Below are 27,745 nucleotides of genomic sequence, written 5' to 3'. Positions count from 1 at the left end.
CCCAATTAAAATCTTGTTTCAATAGAAAATAATTTTGTAAATAATCATACTTAGATCATTGTTTTTAAATTTCTATCATTTCTTCTTCTTATAAGTTTTTAGTTCGTTTTTCTATTTTTTACATTTATCTTGTGACTTAAAGGTGGAATATGGCACACCAAAGCGACATCTAGTGTGTGGAGGTTGTAGTTGCAACAATAGAAAAAGGTTTCCGTCTGTCGCAAAACCAGGTTCACTGCCGGTACATGAAGTGACCCGCACCATGTCGCCATTTTCCACTGTGCTAGCCTCGCTGTGCCGAGCAGACTTTTTAATGCAACAGTGCCCTCTACTGGCTAGTTGATGTAAACATAAATCCAGTGTTGTGTCCGTCAAAAATAATCATAGATTATTTAAAATTAAAACATAGCTTTTAAAGTAAAGTTGTAAAGCTTTTTACTGTACCTTCATTCAGCACACCGCTAAACACCCCACAAAGGTATTTTTAATAGAATATATACCTTTTTATCAAATGAATTCATATTCAACCTTTAAATTATTATAATTTTTTTTGCAAAAAATTATGTTTTACCGCCTGAACCCCGGGCTGCTTTTCAACAGATCTGACTGAAAATGACTCAGGAACAACAAGGCTCAATTTAACTGTTTTGGTGCCATATTACATGTAAGATCAGGGAAATCTTCAGAGGTCTGAAAGCTGCCCTTTACCCTGATGCGTGTCAGTAATGATGAGTGAGGAACGTGTTTCCTTTGTCATCTATTCTCTTTACCCGTGGTGGCAATGTGAGGCTCTTCTGTGATCTGGTCCAGTCGGCCTAGCAGAGCCTCGATGTTGGTTTTGATCTGAGTCAACTCTGACTTGATGGCCTGCAGCTCCGTGCCTTTTCCTGCAGCTGAAGAGGAGATGAGAGAAAAAAATGTTCACAATAATCAGAGTACCACAGCAATAAACATACATTTTTCATTCATTTTGGTTTTTATTGGTTATTCTTGAATTAAAAAAAACCAAATAACTCTGGCTCTTTCAGTTTTATTCAGATTTGGCAGTTATCAATAATAATTATTATAATTATAATTATTATATAACTGCTTTGCAGAGTGTAATAAGGGGCAAAAGGTGAATAAAAAAATCATGCAGATTGGATGCTATTTTGGTGTTTTCTTTTTTTCTTTTTTAAGATTATTGAAGACACAATGTTGTGCTCTATTCCCACCCCACCGTTCAATTGAAAACCATTTGAAATGCAGCTTGAATGAGAAGATCAAAAACCAAACAAAGTGTGAGACGGGCTAACCGCTCCATGATCCCCGGTGAATGAAATTCATCACGACTCAGCAGGAAGATGAAAAGAAAACAAACAACAAAACAATACCCACTATGGATGAAAAGGTCAAAGTCAGACGTGGAACGATTGACGGGGCGCTGACATATTTCTTCACATCCAAGAACGTGAACACAGTTTGATCTGAATGTTTAATGAGCAAAAATATAGAAATAGAGTGACAACAGAGGCCCTGATGTCTGAACCCTTCGCTGACGTGTAAGCACACAACGTAGAAGACAGATGAAGGAGGTCGGGAAGCTTAGAGAGAGAAAAGAGGAAACAAGACAAATAGGACTTTGGTTCACCTAAGAAAAAACAAAGTTACTATTACATATATTATTAGGATCAATGTAAATTGTTAGAATATTATATGTCTAATTACGCTCAAATCAGAACGTACAGAAGAAGCTCATGTCAGCCATGGGATCTACGACCCTTCTGGTGAAGATCCAGGTCTAATGGACACAAGTGAAGGTTGGAATGTACATGGACAGCTTCTCACTTTTGGCTGAGCTTTCTCCTACCACAACAGACTGAAACTCACTCCCCGCCCTGAAACTTAACCTCAGGCTCGGATGAGCTGCATTTCATCCAGACTGCTGCGTACTCAGCTGTGAATTGCTCGGAAGTGTGACTGCCTGGTAAGATCCACCGATAGTTGGTACACACTCCGTCATCCCCCTTTTTAAACCCCGGTTCTACCTGTCCACCTGCGTTATCGATATTCAGAGCCAACTGTATTATTTCTAACATAAAGAAGAGAGAAGAAGTTTGAAAAGGAAAGAACTTGCATCTCTTTTTGGTGCCGTTGGTGGCTGGGAGGATGGAGGCATTGCATGCTTTGACTGGCAGAGGTTTGACCCGCCGGACCAGGGGAACCGCCACTCGTGGGCGTTTGACTGGAACCACTCGAGGCACTGGAGACACTCTGCTACGAAACTCAAACAACCTAATCAGAGTTCAGGGAGGGGTGAGGAGTACGGAAGGAAAAGGAATCAAAGTTTGTTTAGACAGAAAACAGAAGGAAGTAAGATCAGAGACATACGGAAGGCTAAAAAGAATAAAATGAGAATAAAATGATCATTTTATCTTTTAAAGGTGACATTAAAATTGCACATTACTATTGGGAATTGTATTAATTTGAATTGAGTGCTTTAAAACACATCTATTATAATTATTATTATAGCTAAATAGTAAAAATCAGACTGAACAACGTCAAATGTTATTACTGCTTCTAGCTTACCTGTCATAGAAGTCTTCTCTGTAGTAATCGTAGTCAAACTCGTATCCACTAGGAAAAACAACCACAACAAAACTAAGTTAAAGTCATCACACACTGGTGAAATTCCTCTCCACATCTGACCCATCCCCGTGGGGAGGAGTGAGCTGCAGCAGTGGCTGTGGTTGGGAACTATTTGGTGGTTTAACCCACCAATCCAACCCCTTAAAGCTGAGTGTCAAGCAGGGAGACGCTGGGTCCCATTTTAAAGTCTTTGGTACGACCCAATCAGGATTTGAACCTCGATCTTGTAATGATTCCATCTTGTTCTGCCATGCCTGTCATGTTTGTTTTTTCCTTTCTGCCAGTCCTCTTGTTAATCAGCTTCACCCAGTTCCCCTGAGCCCTGCCTGATGGTCTCCTGCTTCACCTGTGCGCTCCTCCTTTAAGCAAAGCTCAGGCTCTGTCTCCTTGCCAGATTATCGACAGTCTTGTGCCAGTAGAGACTCCAGCGGTAGTTTCAACCAAGCCTTTTGACTTTTGACCACGTTTTCTGTCCACGGATTCTGCCTGCCGTGCCCCTCACGGATTCTCTCGCCCGTCTGTCATCTGGACCCCGGCCTTGCCTCTGAACTTGACTACTGATCCCTGCTCAACCCCTGATAAGTATTGCTGACTTCTGCCTGCTTGTGTATGACCTTGCCTGTACCTCACTCTGACATAGGATTTTTTGATACTTGAACTTCTGTGGGCTGTACTAATTGTCTGTCGTTTTGAGGAGATGAGTTGAATCCACAGACCGAAGAGGAGCTCCCATAGCTGGCACCGAGACAGTCCCGCCCCCTCTCCCTGTTTTCCTATCAGCAGAATGGTCTGCAATTCCCTGATTCTCCCACATTTAAAATAAAAAAACCTTTAACGTTTTACTGCTGTGTTCTGGCTGAATTTGCGGGTCTTCAGGTTATACCCATTACAGATCTCCCAGTCCCAGGGCGGATGCTCTACCACTAGGCCACAAATAAACAAACCTGTTACAGTATAATAGTTTTTCCCTCTGGTTTGGTTACTTTCCAACATTACAAACTAGGTGAGAAGGTTTGAGTCTGTCGCTTGGTCAGACAGTCTGAGGGCGGGGCTAACAGAAGTTTGAAGGTTGAGTGTTCATCTCTTCAACTAGATGAAAACACCATCTAGCTAGCAGCGACTGATGTTTGTGTGCCCTCCTCCATGTTAGAATGCAACACAAACCCGGCTTTACTACTGTATGTGCTACGGTAGCTAGTGAGAACAAATATACGACACAAAACCTGTCAAAAGACATTAAAATCTCTGAAAATGTGCAGAATATTGAACATTAACTGGTATTTTTTAAAATACTGAGCTCAGTGGACCCATCAGAACCACACACCTGTAAAGGGACGCAGCTGATCTCTTCAGGCCTTTGGGTCTGTTTGGTTTTGGTTCTCCTGCCATGTTGACATCTGAAAAAAGGGCAAAATATAACGTTAAAAAGTGATATTTCACTATAAATTAAACCTTTAAGCTTCCAAATGAACACTAACATACATACAAATTAGTCTTTAAGACACCTAAATGAGAAACACACAGTTATCTGAGCCACCTGATGTAGAGTCTGGTCAAATCCACTAGAGGATGCTGTTGAGCCATTTTAAAAGCTGTGAGCGTTCACATTAAACAGCCTTTTAAAATGCATCTGTTGCTTGAACTCTAAGAACCGTTTACCAGATAAATGACCTGATTTTGGATAAATGTCAAAGATTATTACTAGAAAAATGATGAAGGGGTAGAAATGTTTAATCGGAAATTTAAAACTTCTTTAAATCCTAAATTATTTCAAAAACAAAACCTTGTTTTCAGCAGGAAGGTCTTGGGTTCAACTCCCTGCTGGGTTATATCTGCACTCTCTTTGTACAGGTTTTAACTGGCTTCCAATTTTCTTCCCATGAAATGTGCATGCTGGCTTACTTTGTTACTCTAAATCATCCCTTGATATGACAACTGTGTTTTTAGCTGTTTAACTTGAATATTAAAAGTTTTACTTTTTAACATCACAGTGAAAGAGTGTGTGACCCAGAACTCTGATTAAAAGGAGAGGTGCAAAGTTTGCGTGGTGACAAACACCCAAACACACGTCTCATCGAACAGAAACTTATCAATCCCTCTCTTTACGACCCAAGGGTAGAAAGTGCAAACACACACAGTCCACCTGCTGCTCCATCTGCCTCATTGACTTTAGCTGCAGGGTGGTGCTATTCACAGAGGGAGAATCAGACTACGGCGCAGAAACTCGAAATCACACTTGATCAAATCCTCCGATGCCTCATTCAGCGATGAGTTGGTTCATTCTGCCAAAAACCATCCAATCATCTTCTGATGGAGAAACGTGAGAAATTCTAAAGACTTTATGAATCAATTCTTCACTCATCTGATGTTGTTTTCTTCAAACCATCAGCAGTCACCGCTGCCTTTGTGTTTTTCACTTCAAACAAAATGTCATAATGCTCTGAAGTTTATTTTATGGTTTTCATAATTATTTATAGTTCTTGACAGTCGCTACTGCAAACTGCTATTGAAGTTTCACACCCAAAACTATAACACTGATTTAGCTCTTAGATATATAAAGATAGTGAAGCTGCTGAGTTTCCTGTGATGAAGACATGGATTTTCATTTGTGTCTGATGCTTCTTCCTGAAACTAGTGGTGTAGATTCATGGCAGAGACTCAGAGGAGAACTTTACTAGCAAACAAACTGAGATTTAACTAAGAAAAGGGCAGAAATCCAGGCAGCAAAGCTGTGATGGAAAGCAAATGGATCCAAAAATAACAGCTGTGAGCCAAACGGTTTTTTATTGTCTCTAATTTTGTAGCCTCCGTGTTTTGAAGAGTGATCAGATGACTTAATAGAAAATTCATTTTGGCCATGAAAAGAGGTGTTTCAAGACAAAATTTAAATCAACAGTCCTTGCAGGCCACAAACCTGGAATTAAATTTTATTTAAAATATGCAAGAGTGACTTTATGATTTTTTTCCCTGTGTGAAAGCAGCTTTAAAGTCAGTAGTAAAAATTAGAACATACAAATATTAAACAGTATCTCTCTACAAAAACAACCTGTTGGAGAGACCAAATTCATAATTTTAGCTAAGCAACTGCTGGCAGCCCAAAATCACTGTGGGCCAGAAATGGTCCCTGGGCTGCACTTCAGACACGCCTGCTTTCCATGAAGCCCAACTTCGAGGCTAATTTCATGACAAATCAGGTTTCACCCACAGTACAAGCTTCCTGGTTAATCTGGTGATTTACTGGTGATTTATTTAGTATTGGAAACTCTGTTATTAAAGTTTTCTTGTATTCAAGTCAGTAGTTTTTTTTGCATAGTTTTACATGTGTGTTATACTGTTTTTCAATGTGCTAAAATATATTTTAACAAATAAACAATGTCACTTTTTTCACCAAGTAAGTGAATCGTGGTATCTTGTTTATTTACAATCCTTACCGAGTCCCCCCTGGATGAGCGAGCTTCTCACCCTATCTCTGAGGGAGAGCCCAGCGACCCTGCGGAGAAAACTCTTATCGTCCGTTTGTATCCGCAATCTCGTTCTTTCAGTCGCTACCCAAAACTCGTGGCCGTAGATGAGGGTTGGATGATAGTAGATTGACTAGCAAATAGAGCTTCGTCTTACAAGTCAGCTCTCTCTTTATGATGACAGAAATTTCCCCAATTGAGGCAGGACCTCGTCACTGACACAAAGAAAGCATTCTACCTTTTTCCAACCCATGACCATGGTCTCAGATTTGGATGTGCTGACCATCATTCCGTTCATTTCACACTTGGTTGCAAACCCCTCCAGCAAAAGTTGGAGATCATGGTCTAATGAAGCCAACAGGACCACATCATCTGCAAAAGGAGATACCTGATAGCCTGGCAAGTTATCCTATAAGTGTGAAAGTATAGTCTGGACACGACTCATTGATGAATCTCAGTCATGGGGTGGGATCTATGGTTGTCTCGGCATGCAATTGGACAGCAAACGACATGACATACCCAGCACGACGAATGTCTGTCAACGGGGCAGTCTGCCATCCATCGTCAAAGAAGACGCACAATACATCAATTTTGTAAATAAATTCAAGTACCACATCTGCTTTTGACTAAAAGAAAAGCTCAAGTTTAAATAGTCCAAATTTGATGCCAGAGCTGTTTTAAACAAGCCGCCACCTTAGGTTCGCTCAGTCGCAATAACATCCCGCCCACAAAACCGGTAGAGCACTGTGATTGGCACACCACCAGTTCCAGTGGAGCGTGGCTAGACCAAAATGTAGAGCTACATTATTTTGCTTCTGCTAGTGTGTCTAGATTTTTAGGCTAGAGACCTGATCCTCAGGATACCCTCAACACTAGGGCTGCACGATATTAGGAAAACCTGCGATATGCTATAACAGTGATTAATATTGGGCTGCATGGTGGTGCAGTGGTTAGCACTGTTGCCTTGCAGCACGAAGGTCGTAGGTTCGAAACTCGGCTGCGGCCTTTCTGCGTGGAGTTGAGTGTTCTCCCAATGCATGCGTGGGTTTCCTCCGGGTACTCCGGTTTCCCCCACAGATCACAACATGCCCTATAGGTTATAAATTGTAAGTCCCTTTGGATAAAAGCATCTGCCAAGTAAATAAAAATAAATAAACATAATATTGCGATGACGATATTACTTGCGATAAAATTAAAACTTAACTCAAAAAATGACCAAAAAATCATCAAAATGAAATAAGTAAAATATGTGAGGAAAGGGAAAAATAAAATGAACAAGAAAAGGCAACCAGTGGATCCTGGGAAAAGCAGAATCAGCAGAAAGAGCAGAACAAAGCTAACTCAGGTGTTTGCTAACCATCAAAATTAAGTGCCATCCGCCTTGGAGGCGGGCATCTAACCTATGAGAACCCATTCAATTGGCCAAATGGGTGAAGAACTCTATTTGATTTGTTAAAAAAAAATCATGCTTCCGTTTGATTGACAGAATGCATTATGTGTAGCAAACATGCAGAGGTGGAAAGTAACGAATTACATTTACTCAAGTTACTGTAATTGAGTAGCAATGTGCACGTCCTATTCTCACTGACAGAAATCCCTCCATCAAACTGTGTGTGTGTGCGTGCGCGTACACACACACGAGCGTGTTGTGAACTAGTGTGGTGGTTTTGCTCTGATGTAACCATCTTTACGCCCACAAAAATGTAACTAAGTAACTTTTACTTTGAGTACATTTTATTTACGATACTTTTTACTTTTACTTAAGTAAAAATTTAGGCAAGTACTTTTACTTGTACTTGAGTAAAAAATTATCAAAGTACTGGTACTCGTACTTGAGTAGGAAATTTGTGTAATCTTTCCACCTCTGCAAACATGTGAGCTGACCATTTATCACAATATTTATCTGTTCTTTGCGATATGCATATTGCACATGCTAATATCACAATAACGATATATTTGCGATATATTGTACATTCCTACTCAACACATTGGCTTTGTCTAGAAATCTTGTCCACAAAAGTTACGAACAGAAAGGTTGACAAAGGGCAGCCTTGGAGGAGTCCAGCTCTCACTGGAAACGAGCCCAACTTGGGCCACAATAGGAACCAAGCTCTGGCTGGGACCTAACAGCCCATATCAAGGGTCCTGGTACCCCATACTCCCAGAGTAACCCCCCACAAGGCTCTTCGAGGTACAAAACCCTTCTACTTGTCCATAAAACACATGTCTCCACCATCCAGGACCCTGCAAAATGTGTATAGAAACCTGTTCTAGTGTTCTGCAGCCACAAAGAAAACCACATTGCTCCTTCTGAATCCAAGGTTTGACAATCCGGTGGCCCTTCCTCTCCAGAACCCTCGAATAGACCTTATGAGGGAGGCTCCGGAGAGTGATCCCCCTGTAGTTAGGACACACCCTGAATGATAATTTATTTTGTTAATGTGCAACACAAAAGCTGTTTTGATGTCAGGCACAACTTTCTCCCAGCAGCCATTCGTTTTATGATGAGATCAGAATTCACATCTAATATTGCTTCTAGCTGCAGGTTCCTTCCAGAGAAAAAGGTGAGTTCACAAGACTATCAAGCAGACGTTTTTGATTCGTCGTGTCCGCCGAGCTCAGCTGTGTTATCTTCATAGACCCATAATGAAAAGGACAGAAAAATCCATTACAATTGGCCTCTCACATCCAGTGCATCAGCTTTCAGTTCCTGGAAGCTGGTTCTACCACCAGTGTGTGAATGTGTGTGTGAATGGATGGCTGATACACTGTAGTGTAAAGCGCTTTATGAAACTCTTTGTGCAATCATGTTTTATGTTCATGCTGTCACCACGTTACTCAAAGCTTTTGTAATTTCAATAAAGGAATAACACATTGGCCACCCTAGAACATTTTCAGGGGGCAGTGAAATTTTTGGGGTAGTACACCATCTTGGTCCTTGTGGTAACTCTGGGAGCATTTAGCCTGTGGCAATGCTTTTATTCTTTTTATTAATTTTCCTAAAACAACAACATTCATCAAAACGATTTACCTCAAATTTTTAATTCACAAATATTGTAGAGTAAAAGTACAAATTTTAGACATTTCTTTCAAATGTGTCAAAATGTAGGGATGTCCCATTCCGATATCAAAAGTAATTCGATATCGGATCAAAAACACCGTATCGGATTATATTGGACTGCATCAAAAATCTCCGAAATAACCAATGGTTAAAAACAATAGTAATTTTTTTCATTCTTACTGTTTTTGGCTCTTGTTCACCAATTGAGTAATATCTCTTGATCAAGCCTTTCATACATTCCACACTACAAAATAGGTAAAAGTATGTATGATGTGTGCCAATACCATATCGGATTGAAATCGGTATCGGTCAATACTGAAGGCTGCGGTATCAGTGTTGTATCAATCAATCAATCAACAATCAATCAATCGATCAATCAATCAATCAATCAATCAATCAACCAATCACCTTTTTTATAAAGCACCTTACAGGCATGAAACATGCCACCAAATGAAAATAAAAACACATAAACCCAGTAAAAATCTTAAAAAAACAACAATTAAAACAGAACAGCATAAAAGCATGTAGACGTAACAGCAACAGCTAACCCATAGAGTTAAAAGCCAGATCATACGAATAGGTCTTTAACCTAATTTTACAAAATCTACTGATGGGGAAAGCCAAATGGTTAAGGGAAGGGGATTCCATAGTCTTGGACCTGCCACAGAGAACGTCCTGTCCCCTCTTGTCCTCAGCCAATTCTGGGAACAGAGAGCAGTAACTGGTTCACAGAACGTAGTGCCCGACCAGGACCATGTGGCTGCAACACCTCTGACAATAGGTGGGGCCAACCCATTTATTGCCTGAAACACCATCAAAAGAAGTTTAAAACAAATTCTAAAGTTAACAGGCAGCCAGAAAGGGAGTCGTGTGTTCATGCTTTCTCTTGCCTTCCAAAAATGTTGCTGCAGCATTTGAACAAGCTGCAAGCGAGCCACAGTACCCTGACTTACACCGAATAAGACAGAGTTACAGTAGTGAAGGCGTGATGTAATGAACGCATGAGCAACAATCTCAAGGTCTCGTCAAGTTAAAAAGGGCTTCACTTCAACCAAATGCCTCAGATGATTAAAAGAGGAAGATACCACATCACTGACTTGAGCATCAAAGCAGAAAGCATTATCGATCCTCGTGGATCGGAAGTGAAAAAGTTGTATCGGGACATCCCCACCAAAATGTGTTGTTTTAGCATTTTAGAACTGTTTAATTTGCCTGTTGCTTTCCTAATAAACACACCCACAAATGTTACTGATATATATAATTTTTTAATGGTGAACCTCAGCAACATTTATCGAAATTCTGATTTATTTGCTCAATAGTTATAAATCTATTTACTGGCCTTTACATTTATTTCTTGGCCTTGAATAAAGAAATGTATGGTTTGTGTGAATGTGAAAATGATTTACTAAAGTGTTCCCTGGGGGAGAAGTGGGGTGGCCAGCAATTTACTATGGGTTGCCATGGCCCCCCTGGCCACCCCTTGGGGATGCCACTGCAAACAACCTGCCCAAGCCAATATTTATGTAGCAGCTACCAACAAAACATGAGAAAATAAAATCTAGTTGCAGTGAACTCTGGGAAATGCAACATTTTGGAGGTAAATGAGATGCAAAATCTGCTTTTGTTCTCTTCTCAGTCATAATAGCAGAGTATTTGATATTTCAAAAATAGGATTAGAGGTTTGGTGTAATTAGCTGTTATATTTAATTTGGAGAACAATGTTTACCTAAAATAGAAAAATATGTGACTGCTTGAAAGACTTTTGCTGATCTGAACAGATTTAATTTGATTGTAAACCCAATGGTTGTTTATTTTTTCTTTGCAAACAATTCTGAAGACCACCTGTTGTTAAATGGCTCTCTGAAAACATAACAGAACTGAATTTAAATAATCGGCACAGATTTCCAATTATACTAATTTCTTTGCCTGGCTTGTCCATGTGGTGTGCGCCGACTCATTCTATTAAAGAAATGCGCCCACAGCTCTGCAGAGACTCGCCATAAACCAGTTAAGTTCTTCACCGCAGCCGGCTGACAGCTCGCCTCTTGCATTGCGCGGTGCAGGCAGATGGAGGAAAAACACTCCAGCAGCTTAAAGGCCCATTCAGATTAACTCTTACTCCCCTGTGGATGTGTTCTCTGCATCATACCAGGAAGGGAGGGTGGCAGAGGAAGTACAATTCAAATTGCCTTTTTAAGTATAAAATGCCCTTTATTTTATATTGTTTATGTATTTAGCAGAAGCTTTTATTGAAAGTGACCTAAAAAATTGAAATTTCAGAAAAATAACTGAAACTCCTCCAAGTCTGAGGTCATCATTCCTGCTCTGAAAAAATTGTGGAATGCTCCATCCCAAAGCTGGAAGCAGTTTAATTATCTCTGTGTGTTTTTCCCGATTAAGATGACGCCAGAGATGAATCAGGATGTTGCTCTAGTGTGTCGTGGTGAAGAAGGAGCTGAACCAAAGGAACTGATCTTGATTTACTAGTTTGTCTGCATTCCAACCCTCATCTACAGCTTAGAGATCTGGATTACGACTGAAAGAACAAGATCTAGGATACAAGCGGCGGTATTGCACTTCCTATGAGAAGAGCTCAAAATAAAGTCACAGCTCCTCCTCATCGAAAAGCCTCAGCTCAAACATCCAAATGGGATGTATCCTATAGAGCTCCGGGAGTTGAAGTCACTTCTCCCGGTATGCAACAGTTCAAATCGAAGCGGCGCCATCTTGACAGGCAGAAGGCCACAGCTGGGCTATTTGTTATTGTCAGAAAACTCAGTCAAACGGGAAATATGGTAGATTCCTGTTGTGCCCCAGGATGCCAGAACAGACGCGGACGAGATAAGGGAAGAGCCTTGGATTCCCCAAGATCTGGAATGCCGCAAACATTGGATCATCGCAATGAAACACACTAGTGACCGGGCTAAAATGATGCTGTGGGATCCCGAGAGTAAAGGTTTTCGCTTATGCAGCAGGTACTTAAACCAACATTTCCTCAACTGTGTGTGGTATTTATTTTAAATGCTTTTATTACGATTCTTAGTGGGCTTCCTAAACTTATTTTGGCGTGGCTTTTTCTGTCTTATTACTCATAGCAACAAGTAAACATCACGTAAAACGTTGCCTCATGATTTCTGCGTGCTGCCATTTACATGTCGTATGATCACAGCAATTAATCGGTTAAGCTGTATTTCATTTTTTAACCAATGGTTGATCAATTGTCAGATCACACATAAAAAGCACTTTGGATTGCTATTATCTGTCTCACCGAGACAGATACTGAGATGCTCCTGCCTGACATATTTACTTTATTCACGGAAAAAACTCAGACTAGTGATTTCTCTTGGAGTTCAGTTTATACATACAAACAGCACAGCCAGGGGCGCAGATAGGATTTTCAAACTGGGGGGGACAAATTTCCAATGTACCCTCCCCCAAACACATACACACACACACACACACACACACACATACACACACACACACACACACACACACACACACACACACACACACACACACACACACACACACGCATGTACACATACACAAACTATTGCAAGCACCTTAACTAGAGCTCAGTCAGTTTGTGTAATTTCCTCCAATGGTTTACGTAAAAACTAACTGTTATATACGTGTTTGAAGCCATTATGCAGTGGAACGCTGGCAACAAAGCTCTACCTGATCAACACCATAAATAATAAATGATCCGCACTTGTATAGCGCCTCTCAGAGTAAGGACCCCAAAGCGCTTTACACTACAGTGTATCATTCATCCATTCACACACACATTCACACACTGATGGTGATGAGCTACGATGTAGCCACAGCTGCCCTGGGGTGCACTGACAGAGGTGCTCCACTATTTAATTCAGTGATTTGTTATTCTTCCAATCAATTACTAACCAAAACCTCATGCTTTATGCAAAACATTAAATGATTTTCAGCATACCAATCTTTACAGAAAACATAAAACCCCTAAAAAACTGCACATAAAACATATTTAAAAAATGAAATTCACTTTTCACTTAGAGCAGTAGTTCTCAAACTTTTCAGCCTGATCAACAGATGTTCCTTCGTATTTTTATGTTATGTAGAATTTTTATTATATTTGGAAAGTTTTAATTTATATATAAATATATACATCAATTTTTAAATTTTATATTTGACCTTTTTTATGATTATGTGACACACTTTGACTTCCATACATAACGCATCGGCATCTGCCCCCGTTTTTTAACTTTGTCGCTACGTCTGTCATGTTAGCGGTGTTTTTACCATCATTCCTACATCCATCATGTCCCAAAGAAGGTTAAACCAACAACAAACCCAACGTTTGGAGCTTGAAAACGCCACACACCTCTCGTGCAGCACCAGCTGTCTGATGCTGCAGCAGCATCAATCTTCCCGGCTGGATGAGTGAATTTCTTCATCAGAGTCAATAATCTGCTTCATAATCAGAGTCAGTCATTACCAGACAAAGTGATCAGTCAACAAAGACCAGACCTGCCGGCAATTATGCGTTTTATCTAATATACATTTTATCATGTTGCACACATCTCCTCCTCTCCCCGACTGGGAGCCTCTCAGCGGGAGGCATTTTTCAAACTCTAAAAACTTGAAAACTTTGCTCAGCCTGAAGGTTACAGATCTCCACTATCTTCTGGTGTAAAGTAGTAACTTCATGAGGGATCATATTTGGAGATGAGACTTGTTAAAGTCAGCAATGAGGCTTTGGCGCTTATAACGAGTAATGGGCTCGACACACGGGAGGCGACATCGCCTCTACTCCATTCATTTTCAATGAGACATGCGCGCCAAAGCGATAATCGCGGGTCTCCCTCCTACCAAGCGAAATGCGAAAAACGTGCATGTGAAATTTTGCACTCGTGCACATGTCGTGCACAGGCGACCCAGCGACGCGATCCCAGAAAGTTGAAATATTTTCAACTTTTCATCGCTGTCGCTCAGACAAGGACCAATCAATGGAGGTTTCATTCACTGACCAATGAGCAGACAGGATGCTCCGTACATCTCTGAGCAAACATGGAAGAGAAGTTGATTATTATTATGTTTTATAAAGTAAAATCAGAAGTAAGATTTCACATAACTCTAGCAGCACCTTGTGAAACATCATATCTACCACTTTTTTTTAACTCTGAACCGCTTAAATAACCTTAATTCCCTTCAACCTGACACAGCCAAACAAAACAACGGAAGTTTCTATTTCGCCATGGAACAGAACTCGTAGAGGGCTTTGCCATTGGCCGCTGCCGTGGGTCGCTTCCCGCGTGTCAGGTAATAAAACCGACAGCGACGAATTTCACTGATTGCGGTCGTTTGTCGCCTCCCATGTGTTGAGCCCCTTAGACCCAACACTGACAACAATGTATTGAAACTACAACCAACATGCATAAACAAACAGATCGGTCCCGCCTACTTACATTGACTACGTTTACATGCAGCCAATATTCGGGTTATGATCAGGTTAAGGTCGGTATTCGGGTTTCTGAGTTGATCAGAATAACCCGTTTACAAGCATAAATAGAAAGAGTTACCTCTAACTTGCATAACCCGATGTAAATGCGGACGTTGGGGTAGCGTCAGGACGTATGGACTACGTCCAGACGCAATATGCGTCATTTCCGGTTCTTCTCGATCCGGTATCCGTGAAAACAACATGTTTCCCAGTTCGGAAGAGATAGCGACCGCGTTTGTTTGCGCTTTAGTTTCCTCGTCACTCCAAAAGTGTGGTGCTGTGCCGCGACTCGCCATGTTGCTCCCAACTTGTTTACTTCCGGTGTTCTGGCGCATACAAGACGTCTCGCTACTCAAAAGACCAAAATTCCTTGTGAACAGAGCGTGCGCAGAACACACGCTTTGATGGGGATATCCCGATATGCGTTTACACGACCAAACATTCGGGTTAGAAAAGGGTTACCCCAGGTGTAGTAGCCGGGTTTTTAAAAACCCGGTGATGAGCATATCCAGGTTTTTGGCGGTGTTTACATGGACCTGCGGAACCGGGTTATTGTGAATATTTGGGTTTTAAAAGGGTTATTGGCTGCATGTAAACGCACTCATTGTTGGTCTTTTTTAAATATGCAGTACTCGTTGCTTGCCTTTTTCGCTTCATCCTGCATCCTAGCAGCAACCACTTTGGCGCCTCTGGAGTCGGTGTTTGTTTATATCATGCTGCATTCACTGTAATTGGAAAAAGGAGCTTCAATCGCTTAACCTCTGATTTTGTTTTCTTTCTGGCCTTAGTGCGGGGGACGGATCGGGGTCGATCTGAATCTGGGGGGGACAGATCCCCCCATCCCCCACCCTATCTGCACACCTGAGCACAGCACTCTATTTAAACTACTTACATGTAAATCTATGTTATTTGACCATCCATCCATCCATTTTCATCCGCTTACCCGGAGTCGGGTCGCGGGGGCAGTAGCCTAAGTCGAGAGGCCCAGACTTCCCTCTCCCCAGCCACTTAGGCCAGCTCCTCCGGGGAAATTCCAAGGCGTTCCCTGGCCAGGTCCGCTCCGACAGTTTCTGGCATTTTTAAAATGTACCCCAGGAGCATAGTATGGGTCGGAGATGTTTAGTCTATTTAACTTCTGACTAAATAAAACAATTTCTTCGGTTTTAAAGTGTGAAGTAAACTCCGACGGCGTAAAATTCAAGCCGATCCCATTCATTTTGTTTACCTTTCGTGCCTGCCAACATGGCGTCTACTCTCTGAGAGTCACGTGATGTCCGGAGCTCTATTCATCTCCCGCTTAAGGTTTTCAGCATGTGCCACTGGGAATTACATCCTCTTAGGTCTGGGAATGCCTTGGGATTGTCATGGAAAAGCAAGAGAGCGTTAACAATGACAATCAAACCCTGTTAACTAGGGGTGGGCCATATCAAACCGTTAAATCCACTTTTCTGGTTTCTGTGAACTGCCGTTCACTGCCAATAACGACTAAAATCGTCATTTGCATTTTTTACTGTGTGGGCATCGGAACGAGCCCCAGCACTGTGAGAACAAACAGCTCTTAAGCCGATCTTCATCCGCATACGTCTCATGTCACATGATCAGAAAGCAGAAAATCCATGTGTTAGGAGATCGTTTAGGGCCGCTGCTGTAAAAAAAGTGAGGTGCGAACCGGAAAAGCTTCTGCTGATCACCATTCAACAACGGATTATGAAAGAACCGATAACGCTTGAAACACTCCGATTCTTCCTGATGTAAGAGGTGAGTCTCTGCTTTGTTTTGGTTGTTTTGGCGTCGACATCATCCTAGCGCGCAACGTTCTGTGACTCTTAAAAAAACAGTAAAAACGGTGAGAAACACTGGCAGCGAAGGGCTTTACCGATCAGGAAACGGTTGGCAGCGAATGAGTTAAAGAGACACTGTGCAACTTTTCCACATTTTAAAATAATTTTCGTGAGCCAGTATGTGCTAAGATGACTCTTTACAGTGTTAATGAAAATCCACCCAACCCTAGATCGCCCCTGTGGCCAGATTATTCCACTTGCAACTTCAGAGTTGCTGTTCTGGTCTGTTGACGGTTGAGCTGACATACCTGCTGCTGCAGTCTGCTTCCAACACATTTCCTACATGTTTTAGATCATGAACACAGCTGATTTGTTTAATGTAGTGATAAATCACTCCTGTAGGAACTAATGAAGGCTGGGGAGACATTTCAGCTGTTAGACACACATCGAGGAGATAGGTTTTACTTTTGGTTCTACTACATGGACACTAGGGGGTGCTAAAAGCAAGCCTAAATTGCCTAGTCTCACTTTAAGATATGTATTAGCAAGAATCTGGCAATATGATATCAATCACAATACAGAAGAGAATATTTGATTAAATGAAATACGAAAAACCAGATGATATTTGCCATTTTTAAGACTAAATTCATTTGGAAAACTCAAACCAGATGCTTCAAAGACACATCCAGTGTTACTGTGAGATCTGCTGCCACCTATTTGTCAGAGTTTGAATTGCACCACTCAAAAGAAATACAGTAAATGTTTACATGTAAATTGTAAATAATAAATCAATACTCTTTTTAAAAATCGATTCAGTATCATCATTTAAAATGTTGTAATATTTCAATTCAAATCAATTGGAGTTTATTTATATAGCACCAAATCATGACAAGAGTCGTCTCAAGGACCTTCACATAATAAACATTCCAATACAGGTCAGTTCATTAAGCCAATCAGAAAAAAAGTTTCCTATATAAGGAACCCAGCAGGTTGCATCGAATCACTGACTAGTGTCAGTGTCTTTACAGCAATCCTCATACTAAGCAAGCATGCAGCGACAGTGGAGAGGAAAACTCCCTTTTAACAGGAAGAAACCTCCAGAGGATCCTGGCTCAGTATAAGCAGCCATCCACCACGACTCACTGGGGATCGAGAAGACAGAGCACACGCACACACACACACACACACACATGCACGCACGCATGCACACACACACACACACACACACACACACACACACACACACTTCATACAATAAGGAAACACACAAACACAAAGCAGCATGTAGCCCACACACATACTCAAGGTGTCCACCGGAAAATAAGATGAAGTGTAATTTGAATGAGTTTGCCCCCCCTGACACACACACACCAAGTAATGTTTCTATGGTTACACTGTGATTTATTAGTAAATATTCTATTTGGTGAGAGATAAACTTTATTGTTTTTATCCTAGTGAATCTATAATTAAACGGGTAAACTAGTGGTAGCACATTGAATGTCAAAGAGAGTAAAAAGTTATTATCAGGAGAGGGAGAATGATTAAGTGGTTAGCAACAGTGTTCAAGATGATGGCCCCCTCCATGAGGCCACCACAGCTCAGCAGAACATCATTGTAGCTTCTTCTGGGAAGAAAAACACTTACAGAGAAAAAAATAAAGTTAACAGCTGAAATAGCAGGAAATAATACAGTTAAAGAGCAAATTGTAGAAGAAAGTAGTAGAGTGTGGAAAGTGGTCAGTGTGTCCTCCAGCAGTCTAGCCTATAGCAGCATAACTACAGAGATAACTCTGGATAACCTAGCCTTTTAGATGGATGCATGTTGGAGGCAGGGCAAGGGAGAGTTGTCTTTACCGACTGTACACTCCACCTCCCTCTACTCCATTGGTTTTTTGTAGAGCCCTTCTTCTAGTAACGCTTCATCTATTTAGTTTCAGTAGAAGTAAATAAAAGGATGTAACTCTTGAAAAACAACGTTCACTCACCCAGTGTCTGTCCTGCGAGAACCCTTCCGTTCTCCCCGACCACAGCCCCCCGAGCATGCCTTTCGCTGGCGTACTGGACGAACGCGTAGCCTTTGTGCACGGAGCAACCCAGAACTCGGCCATAATTAGAGAATATGCTCTCGACGTCTGACTTCTTTACCACAGCTGTGTTCAGGTTGCCAATAAAAACCCGGGAGTTGATGGACTTGGGGTCAGTCTTGTTTGTCACATTGCTGGTCTGAACCTTCAGCGACATGCTGGGGGGGTAGACGTCTGAGACTACGGATGAATCTACCAGAACCAGAAGGTTGGGACTCAATTCTGGAGAGAATGGGAGGAAAAAAAATGTTATTAAACTGAAACAAACTAACAGATTTACTGGAGGTTTGTATTTATGACTGATCCATAATGAGAGTCACTAATCAGTGTAAATATGTGTATTAGACAAAAAGCACTTGCCAAATAAAAACAGCCATTTTCATTGAAGTAAACCTTCTGAACAAGTGTTAAACTTCCACATATTCTTCTAGAAACCTGCAACACTCTGGGTTTTCTGACAGCTCAGCTTATTATAACCACAAGCCTCTTTTACTTCATACAAAACAAACTGAGTATGACGAGTTTCTGCGATAACACAGGAGAGAAAGTAAACTTATAATGACCAAGTTAGCTCCGAAGACGTGAGCTGCCGCAGCTCTGGTGGCTGTTCACTTATCACGGACACAAGCTCAGTCAATCAGAGCAGAATCTGAAACTAAACGTTACACACTCCATCCGGATAACTAATGAGCACAAGGGCAGGGAATGTTACCACGGAGACGTCGAGCAGAGATTTGGAGTAATTGGAGGAAACTAACATAAAGTGAAAGATTTAAGCTGATGGAGGGAAGGAAGTGTAAGTAAGCAGAAGGAGGGTGAAGAAATGATACGCCGGGGAATGAAAAGGAAAATAAGGACCGTGGAATAAAGTGATGGAGAGAATACATGGGAAGAGTAGTGCAAAGTAGAAATAAGGAGAGAAGAAAACATACAAGGAGTCAAGAAAGGTTCAGAAACAAATTAGCAGGAAAGTATATATAATGGAGGCGGAGCTGCTGTTCAAACACACACTGCCACTGATGGACAGAGTCGTCTTCCAGCAGGAGCAAAATGAGTATCATCCTCAGTGTGGGAAATTTGGGATGAAGTGTATTTTCCTGGGTTGCAACTGGAGCATTTGCAAATTTTCCAAAATGTCCTAAAACATTAGTGAGTTTTCAGTTTTCCCGTGTGAGTCAGCAGGCCTTTCTATTGTGTCACTTGAATTTCAAACACATTCAAAAACCATCCCAAGACAAATTTCCTCTCCAAACAGCTTAAGAAATGTCATCGACGTCCGCGTCCTGCATTTGTTTTCCTCGTTGCCTGACTCAACATTCCGGGGGAGATCATGACTCATTTGTTATGACCACTTCATTAAACTTGACTTTCAGATACATGAAGTGTAATCAGAACGCCAAAGAAACTCGTGTAAATGTGAGGAATGATTCATCTCGACTATTGATGGCAGTGGGGGGGGGGGGGGGGGGGGGGATCTGTCTCATGAGTCAGCAAACAAGAAAGGAGGAAGAAAGTTCACAGTGTTATAAATAAGACTCACAGTTCAGCAGGTGGAAAACATCACAGAAAAACATGTTCTGGTAAATTATGAGGAAACGAATGGAAAGCAGCAATGAGCAGATATGAACAAACACAATTCATTAAAGGTACAGTTAAAATATTTGGAGTTGAAAGTAAAACTTTGTAAACGCTTCATGGCGTGATCATTAAGGGAGATGAGGGGTAAATATTCATCACTTCTCAGTGTTCATAATGTTTTGGCCCATTACAACACTGTTGAATCTTTCATCTGGATGTTTTATGTATTTTTTATGTACTTCATTATCATGAGATTTTATTCCTGATGCAAAACTAATAACTCTATTTTTAGTAAACGCGGTGTTGAGTACAAACAGTAAATTAGAGTGAAGTGAAAAAAGTCCAAACAAAGGAAGATGTTGTCAAGCTGCAAAGACCTAATTTGGACGTCCTACAGAGGTGGTCTGGACCGACGTGATCTGCACGTCCATGCAACCTTGGCAGGGTGGACTTGCATTTGAAATCACAGAAGGTGATCTGGTGCCACGAAACTAAGTAAATACAACAAGATCAGGTGATAAATGAGGCAGAAAACAGGTAATAAATCTTCTGGCTGTTCTATCACATGCTAGTGATCTACAGCTAGCTTATCACACAGGCTTCCTGCTGGCTTAACACTAACGAGCTAACACTAACATGAGCCAAGTTTTACTAAATAAGCCACAAATTACAAAGATCCACTCTGTTGGACAAGTCCAGTAGCAACAAAGCCAGGTCGCTATCAGCCCCTGGTTTTGAAGCCTCCTTTAGCTCCCTCTAACTAGTGTACAGGGCAGCCCAGACATCGTGTCACACCTTGTCCTGTCTCCCCATTCTGTTCAGTCCTGTGTCCATGTTAATTGCTCCCACCTGCCTCTCGTCTCGCAATCACCCAAGGTCCCAGCTCCTCCTGTATTTAAACCATGTTAGTCCATTTTGTCTGGTTGGTTCATTGTTTCATTGTCCTGTGTGCTCTCCTCATTAAAGACTGTTACTCGTTCCAGTTTTTCTGCCTGCCTGCTTCCCTCACCCGCATGTGGATCCTTGTATCTGCCTCACTCACCGGCACGTTGTGACAGAATGAACCAACCCAGTAAAGGATCCAGCGGGGAGGTTCTTCCTTGGGAGTGTTTGCTCCAGTTTTTAACCGCAGATCACCGGCCGGCTTCTCCTCCTCTGGTCTCGTCTCACCACGGATGCCGTCGCCGAACCCCGGCGCCTCCGCCCTCCCGGAGCTAGATGTGAGGTTGGACTAGGAGACGCAGCTAGACCGCTCCTGCTATGTGGGCACCAGACTGGCTGTGTGCTCCCCCGGAGCTGGCCCACGGGAAGTATGCCGGGCTCCACCGTCACCCCTGGTACCGGGACGGAGCCGAGAGCTCGCCGCAGCTCCGGCTCGCCCTGCGCCTGCTTGGACCCGCCCCCAGTCAGACCAGCAGTCCCGTCTCTGGTAAAATCAGCACCTCGTCATCTGCAGGCGGAGGGACCACGCCTACAGCCCAGCTGACGGAGCTCGCCGGCCTCCAGGCAGAGCTTGGCCGGATCCGTCAGCTCGTCAGCCTCCAGGAGTTCCAGCTGGACACCCTATCCTCCCAGAATCACCAGGAGAAGGTTCCGGTCCAGTCTGCAGCTCCCTCATCTCTTGGCCAATGGATCGAGTCCGCAGTCCACCCAGCAGAGCTCGCCGGTCTCCGAGAAGTCGACGGTCCAGAAGTCGACGGACCAGAAATCGACGCCCCCGGACCAGAAGTCGACACCTCCGGACCAGAAGTCGATGGAGGTGGACACCCCCAGTCCTGAAGTCGACGCCCCTTCCAGTCCTGTGGTCGACGCCCCTTCCATTCCTGTGGTCGATGCTCTTTCCAGTCCAGAGGTCGACGCTCTCTCCAGTTCAGAGGTCGACGCTCTTTCCAGTCCAGAGGTCGACGTTCCTTCGTGTCCAGTGGTCGACGCTCCTTCGTGTTCAGCGGTCGACGCTCCTTCGTGTCCAGGGGTTGATGCTCCTTCGTGTCCAGAGGTCGACGCTCCTTCGTGCCCAGAGGTCGACTCTCCCTCGTGTCCAGAGGTCGACGCTCCCTCGTGTCCAGAGGTCGATCCTCCCTTGTGTCCAGAGGTCGATGCTCCCTCGTGTCCAGAGGTCGACGCTCCCCCGCGTCCAGAGGTCGACGCTCCCCCGCGTCCAGAGGTCAACGTTCCCTCCAGTCCAGAGGTCGATGTTCCCTCCAGTCCAGAGGTCGACATCCCCTCCAGTCCAGAGGTCGACGTCCCCTCCAGTCCAACGTCTCCGCCGTCTCCAGTCCCGTGGTCGACGCCGTCTCCAGTCCAGTGGTCGACGCCATCTCCAGTCCCATGGTCGATGCCGTCTCCAGTCCCATGGCCAACGCCATCTCCAGTCCCGTGGTCGATGCTGTCTCCAGTCCCGTTGTTGACGCCATCTCCATTCCAGTGGTCGACGCCATCTCCAGTTCCGTGGTCGACGCCGTCTCCAACCCCATCTCCAGTCCCGTGGTCGACGCCGTCTCCAGTCCCGTGGTCGACGCCATCTCCAGTCCCGTGGTCGACGCCGTCTCCAGTCCCGTGGTCCAGAAGTCAAAGACGTGTCCTCCGGCGTCTCTGCCTCCGGTCACCGCCAGTCCTGCCCTCACCAGGCGCGGGCCTCCAAGAGCCCATCATCGCCTCCTCCTCTGCCACAGATGCAGGCCCCCAAGAGCCCGTCGTCGCCTCCTCCTCTGCCACAGACGCAGGCCCCCAAGAGCCCGTAGTCGCCTCCTCCTCTGCCACAGACGCAGGGCCCCAAGAGCCCATAGTCGCCTCCTCCTCTGCCACAGATGCAGGGCCCCAAGAGCCCGTAGTCGCCGCCTCCTCTGCCCCAGGCGCAGGCCCCCGGACTCTACTGGTCACTGCCTCCTCTCCGTTGGTCCCTCGGTCCCTCTCGGCCCTCCCTCCGGGTCCCCCTCCTCTCGCCCTGCTCTATGTTCCTGTGGGCATCTGGAATCCGCCCTTTTGGGGGGGGGGGGGGGGGGGGGGGGTACTGTCACACCCTGTCCTGTCTCCCCATTCTGTTCAGTCCAGTGTCCATGTTAATTGCTCCCACCTGCCTCTAAACCCTGTTAGTCAATTTTTTATGGTTGGTTCATTGTTTCATTGTCCTGCGTGCTCTCCTCATTAAAGACTGTTACTCGTTCCAGTTTGTCTGCCTGCCTGCTTCCCTCACCCGCATGGGGATCCTTGTATCTGCCTCACTCACCGGCACGTTGTGACACATTGATGGAAACAAATTGCAAATCTTTTTGTCACATTCATTTATTTAAAAATTCATTGGCAAGTTTGTAACAGTTCTTTTTGGGAGAAAGTTGTTGAATGTGTTCAGAATTCCTGCGACACGAGAGTGAGGCTCTGCTTCACACACAGGAAACTGAGACCCTCACAAACCTCTGGAAAAGTTCTGGAGACTTCCATCCTCAATACATGTTCTCTTTCTAAACATCCACAAATGAGTGAAATGCTGGTTAAATGTTATCGTTTTGCTTCTGGTATTTAAATGAGTAATTTTTGCTGAATATGAGGTCCATGATAGTGACCCAGGACACTAATTCTCAAAAAGGAAAGAGAATTTGGATTTATGGATCTCAGCATGTGTGAGCATAAGATAAAACGTAAGTAAGAATGAAAACAATCATTTATTTACATTTTTTTTAAATGACAGATAAGGAAATATTTTAAATGGAGCTGAATGATATTCATGAAAACAAAATAGACTGAGCAGTATTCCTCTCATGAACTCTAGTTCAGTCCCATGTTTATGTTTAAAAATAAGTATGCAATAAAATATCCACCCACTGAGCGCTGCACAGGGAGATATTCACACATCTATCATTACATAGAAGTCAGATACATTTATTAGACTTTAATTAATTTAGCTAAAATAACACGCACCCCATTGAAGTAAATCACTCAGGCTGCTGCTTGCTGCTCGCTGTGCACAGGATACGCAATTAAAGCGAGCACCGCAGGGAGCTGAGTTGTGATTAGAAGCTTCAGACACGGCTGGAAATATCACAACAACCAGTTCAGCACAAACAACGACAACAATCCAACTCTCTGAGCTGAGATGGAAGTTTAAAGGAGATTGTTTCTGACATTGGTTGGGATGCTAATATAGATTGTCAACAGAAAACACTTAAATTAATAATAATGTTAATTTAAGATGCTGTGATTTTTTGCCTCTGTTAAAACCTAAACTAGGGCTAATTTAAAAGCCCGAAAAATATAGTTTTTAAATAGTTAAAATGTGAAATTAATGGAACATTTGAGCCAGTCGTTTTGCATATAACGGCAATCACAATTTACGAATGTGGGGAATTTTGACACTTTATCATAAATGGTTGTTTGTGCTTGTTGATGCGCATTTACTAACATGTCAAGAGGCGAGTAGTTCACTTTAGTTGCTATTACTGTCCCTCACACACAACCCACCTTAAAACAACAAAGTAGAATAAGAATCTAAAGATATATATATATATATATATATATATATATATATATATAAACATAAAACATGAAGAATCAGACCTGTTTACTGAAGTACCTGTATAAATACATAAAATAATCAACTAATTGCTCCAGTTGCACCAGGAGGCTAATTCTTTGTCATTTCAAAGAAGAAAGAAATTATTTACAAAATGGTGATCAGGACTAGCCTGGCAAGCCAAACTAAATAACTGTACTGTTTCCCTAATTGCTCTTCTCTGTTTATAAAAGCCTTGTCTTGTCACTCTGTCTTGTCGGTCCATTGTTGTTGTCAGCGTGTTTTGTTCCCCCGTGTAAAATCTGAGACTCCTGCCTGTTTTTGTGACTCCTGAACTTGCTCCTGTTTTCTGGATACCTGGCTTGACTTCCTGTCTGTCGTTTTTTTTTTTTGATAAAGACTTCCAAATAAAGGATTCTACCCTTTCTTCAATTACTCCTGCCTCATGTCATCTGGTGCTCTGCATATTGGGTCCTACTCCTCCTAATCAGAACGTGACAGAAATAAAATTAATAATTTGGTTATCTATAGTTTTTAAATGATAAAAAAAAGTATTTATCTGATGATGTAACATATTTCAACATTGCGTCTATTGCTGGAAAACATCTTCTAAGTTTAGTCTACAATCTGTTCATAAATAACGTCTGTTTTACCACAGATCCTGGATCAGCATGAGTCTGTATTTTCAGTTTGTACCCTAACCCTAACCCTAACCAATGTCTCTCACAAACTTGTTAGAAAGCCTTCATAAATGGAGCCGCTATGTTCGAAAAGACTCCTATTCAGACCAGAGCAATCAATCACAGTTAGCCCTTTCAACTGGTGTTGATGGGCAGACAGATAGAAACTAAATTCATAATGAAGAGCAACATAGACCATATCATAACTATATAAAATTTTGATTTATGGAGTAATATTTTTCTAAATTATTCTATTGTTTATCCTTTTATTGTATCAGGGCACTTTTGTCCCTGGAATAAATGAAATTAAAGGAGAAAAGATTAAATGTGTGAGTTTCACAGTCATTTATGTGCAACATATATAAAAATAGAGATAGAACACAGTTTATCCTGACATACATGTTAGAAAATCCATTTAAACCCAGTTAACGGGTATGGTTACGGCTAGTTTCCAGCCTTGGAGAGGACGGACTCATAAAAGTCAGTCCCCTTTTCTTGGTATAAATGTTGGAAAGCACTTACAGCTGGAGAAAGGTTAAAAGCAAATAAATAATGGCACATTCTGATGAACTTCACTGAACCTGACAATTTAATTCCTCTTTGGTGTGGTTAGAAGTTCAGTTTTCTGATAACCACCGTTTTTATTCATGACTGCAGGCAGATTTCCAAATGTCAAGTCAGATGGCACATTTCAAACTGTCAGAAACTGACAAAAACACATCTGAGAGTGAATTACAGGAGTAAACCTTGTTAGACAAGGGGATTCCTCAGTTTAACTCCATTTCTCTCTCATGTTTGAGTATTTTTTATCAGAATCCATGTAGATTCATGAAAACATCTTTAATTAAATCTCAAATAAAAAAGATAATCCCTTACAGCTCCAGTTTGGACCTAAAACTGGAACCTGTTTCTAACCCAGCTTCCATTTACATTACTTCATATGCTGTGACACACACACACACACACACACACACACACACACACACACACACACACACACACACACACATACACTGAATTATTGCTTTAGGTGACAGCTGTGGCAAAGGGATAAACTGGGATCCGTGAAGGGCACGCAGATTCACAGTCGGCTTCTTGGCTTGGTGCATGACTGAGGAGTTGAGCTAGAAGCCCCCCGAGCAAGGCTGCAGGCTGGGCTGGTGCACACACACACACACACACACACACACACACACACACACACACACACACACACACACACACACTAGACCTCACGGCTCAAACACAGAGAAACACAGGCTGGAGAGCACACCACTCTCCAGGATAGAGTTGAGATAAATAAACAAAAATCACAACAAATAACTAAAGCTTCACTTCCTGACTGACTTAGTTATTGTGACAACAAAGTGGACACACAGAGAGACAAAAACACAGAAATAAAAAAACAAGGCGTGTTTTTCCATATGGATTCGGTCTGGAAAAGCTTGTGAGAAATTCACTGTTCACTTCCTGTTTGGTAGTTTGTTTTTCTTCTAAGACCTAGAAGAGAGCAGAAGAGGCCAGCCCTTCATCACTACAGAAAGAAAACACTTTGAGATCTTTATTTATGCCATGTTCTTATTTATAAATATTCTATGGGACTAGAAAAAGAACAAGAAGAGGAAGAAGTGGAGAAGAAATCTTTCATGTAGTGCCTCTCAAGATAAAAATCACGAGGTGCTTCACAAGAACAATGAAAAATAAAAGGATGAAAAACGTATAAAGAAAACGTTATTAAAAATATCAGAATATAAAACTTATTGGAAAATGGAAAAGTTTAAATGAAAAATCAAGCAGCTTTAAAACTGAACTGCGATTCAGAGTTAAAAGAAACAAATGTCTTGTATAAAAGTTGCTTACTTTGAATTCACAAACAGTGTTGGGCAAGTTACTTCAAAACTAATGCGTTGTTTATTACTTGTTAACCTCATTTTAAAGTAATTCATTACATTACAATATTACTGATTTTAAAATGTATAAACTACTTTTGCATTACTTTAAGTTACTTCCACCAAAACAACTTCAATATGAATCTGGTAATCTGACGCTCAGTGAGCTCATGACATATATGTGGAAGGTGGTGTCTGAGCTAGGATTGCTGTTAAAAACAGTCAGATTTAATAACAGGGCTTTAAAATAATTGTTTATTAAATAAAAGCAACAACAATCTGTACTCTCAGCACGCTGCCGTCTTATATTAACTGAGAAGGGAGTGAGGTGGTGGGGGCTCCAAGCCTATATTTGCCCTGGTCCCCAAATGACTTGATACGGCCCTGGATGTGGGACTGACATCTGGGGTGCTCTGATTCTATCACATGTATAAATATTAAATGCTTATATATTATTGCTTTTCACTGGTAAAAATGTGTATTGGGGATAAATCTACCTACTTGTTTTCTTTTCAGGCACTTTGTTTTGTTTTCTTGATTTTATTTGAATAACTTCCTGCCCTTTCTCTCTCTAACCTTCCTGCATGCTGCATGTTTT

General features: G+C 42.3%; 1 protein-coding gene across 2 annotated transcripts in view; it reads right to left on the bottom strand.

The window, feature by feature from the left end:
• raly (RALY heterogeneous nuclear ribonucleoprotein) overlaps positions 1 to 27,745 on the bottom strand; it is a 112,259-nt gene that overhangs the window by 11,990 nt on the left and 72,524 nt on the right. For both annotated transcript variants that reach the window (XM_015958437.3, XM_015958438.3), the window contains exons 2-6: positions 18,395 to 18,715; positions 3,953 to 4,025; positions 2,569 to 2,616; positions 2,117 to 2,274; positions 771 to 893 (exon numbers count right to left, since the gene is read on the bottom strand). In XM_015958437.3, coding sequence (XP_015813923.1) covers positions 771 to 893; positions 2,117 to 2,274; positions 2,569 to 2,616; positions 3,953 to 4,025; positions 18,395 to 18,650 — 658 coding nt within the window. In that variant the 5' untranslated portion in view covers positions 18,651 to 18,715. The remainder of the gene's footprint in view (positions 1 to 770; positions 894 to 2,116; positions 2,275 to 2,568; positions 2,617 to 3,952; positions 4,026 to 18,394; positions 18,716 to 27,745) is intronic.

The sequence above is a fragment of the Nothobranchius furzeri genome, chromosome 3 (genome assembly GCF_043380555.1).
Source record: "Nothobranchius furzeri strain GRZ-AD chromosome 3, NfurGRZ-RIMD1, whole genome shotgun sequence".
Classification (NCBI taxonomy): domain Eukaryota; kingdom Metazoa; phylum Chordata; class Actinopteri; order Cyprinodontiformes; family Nothobranchiidae; genus Nothobranchius; species Nothobranchius furzeri.
This window is presented reverse-complemented; position numbering and strand designations above follow the sequence as displayed.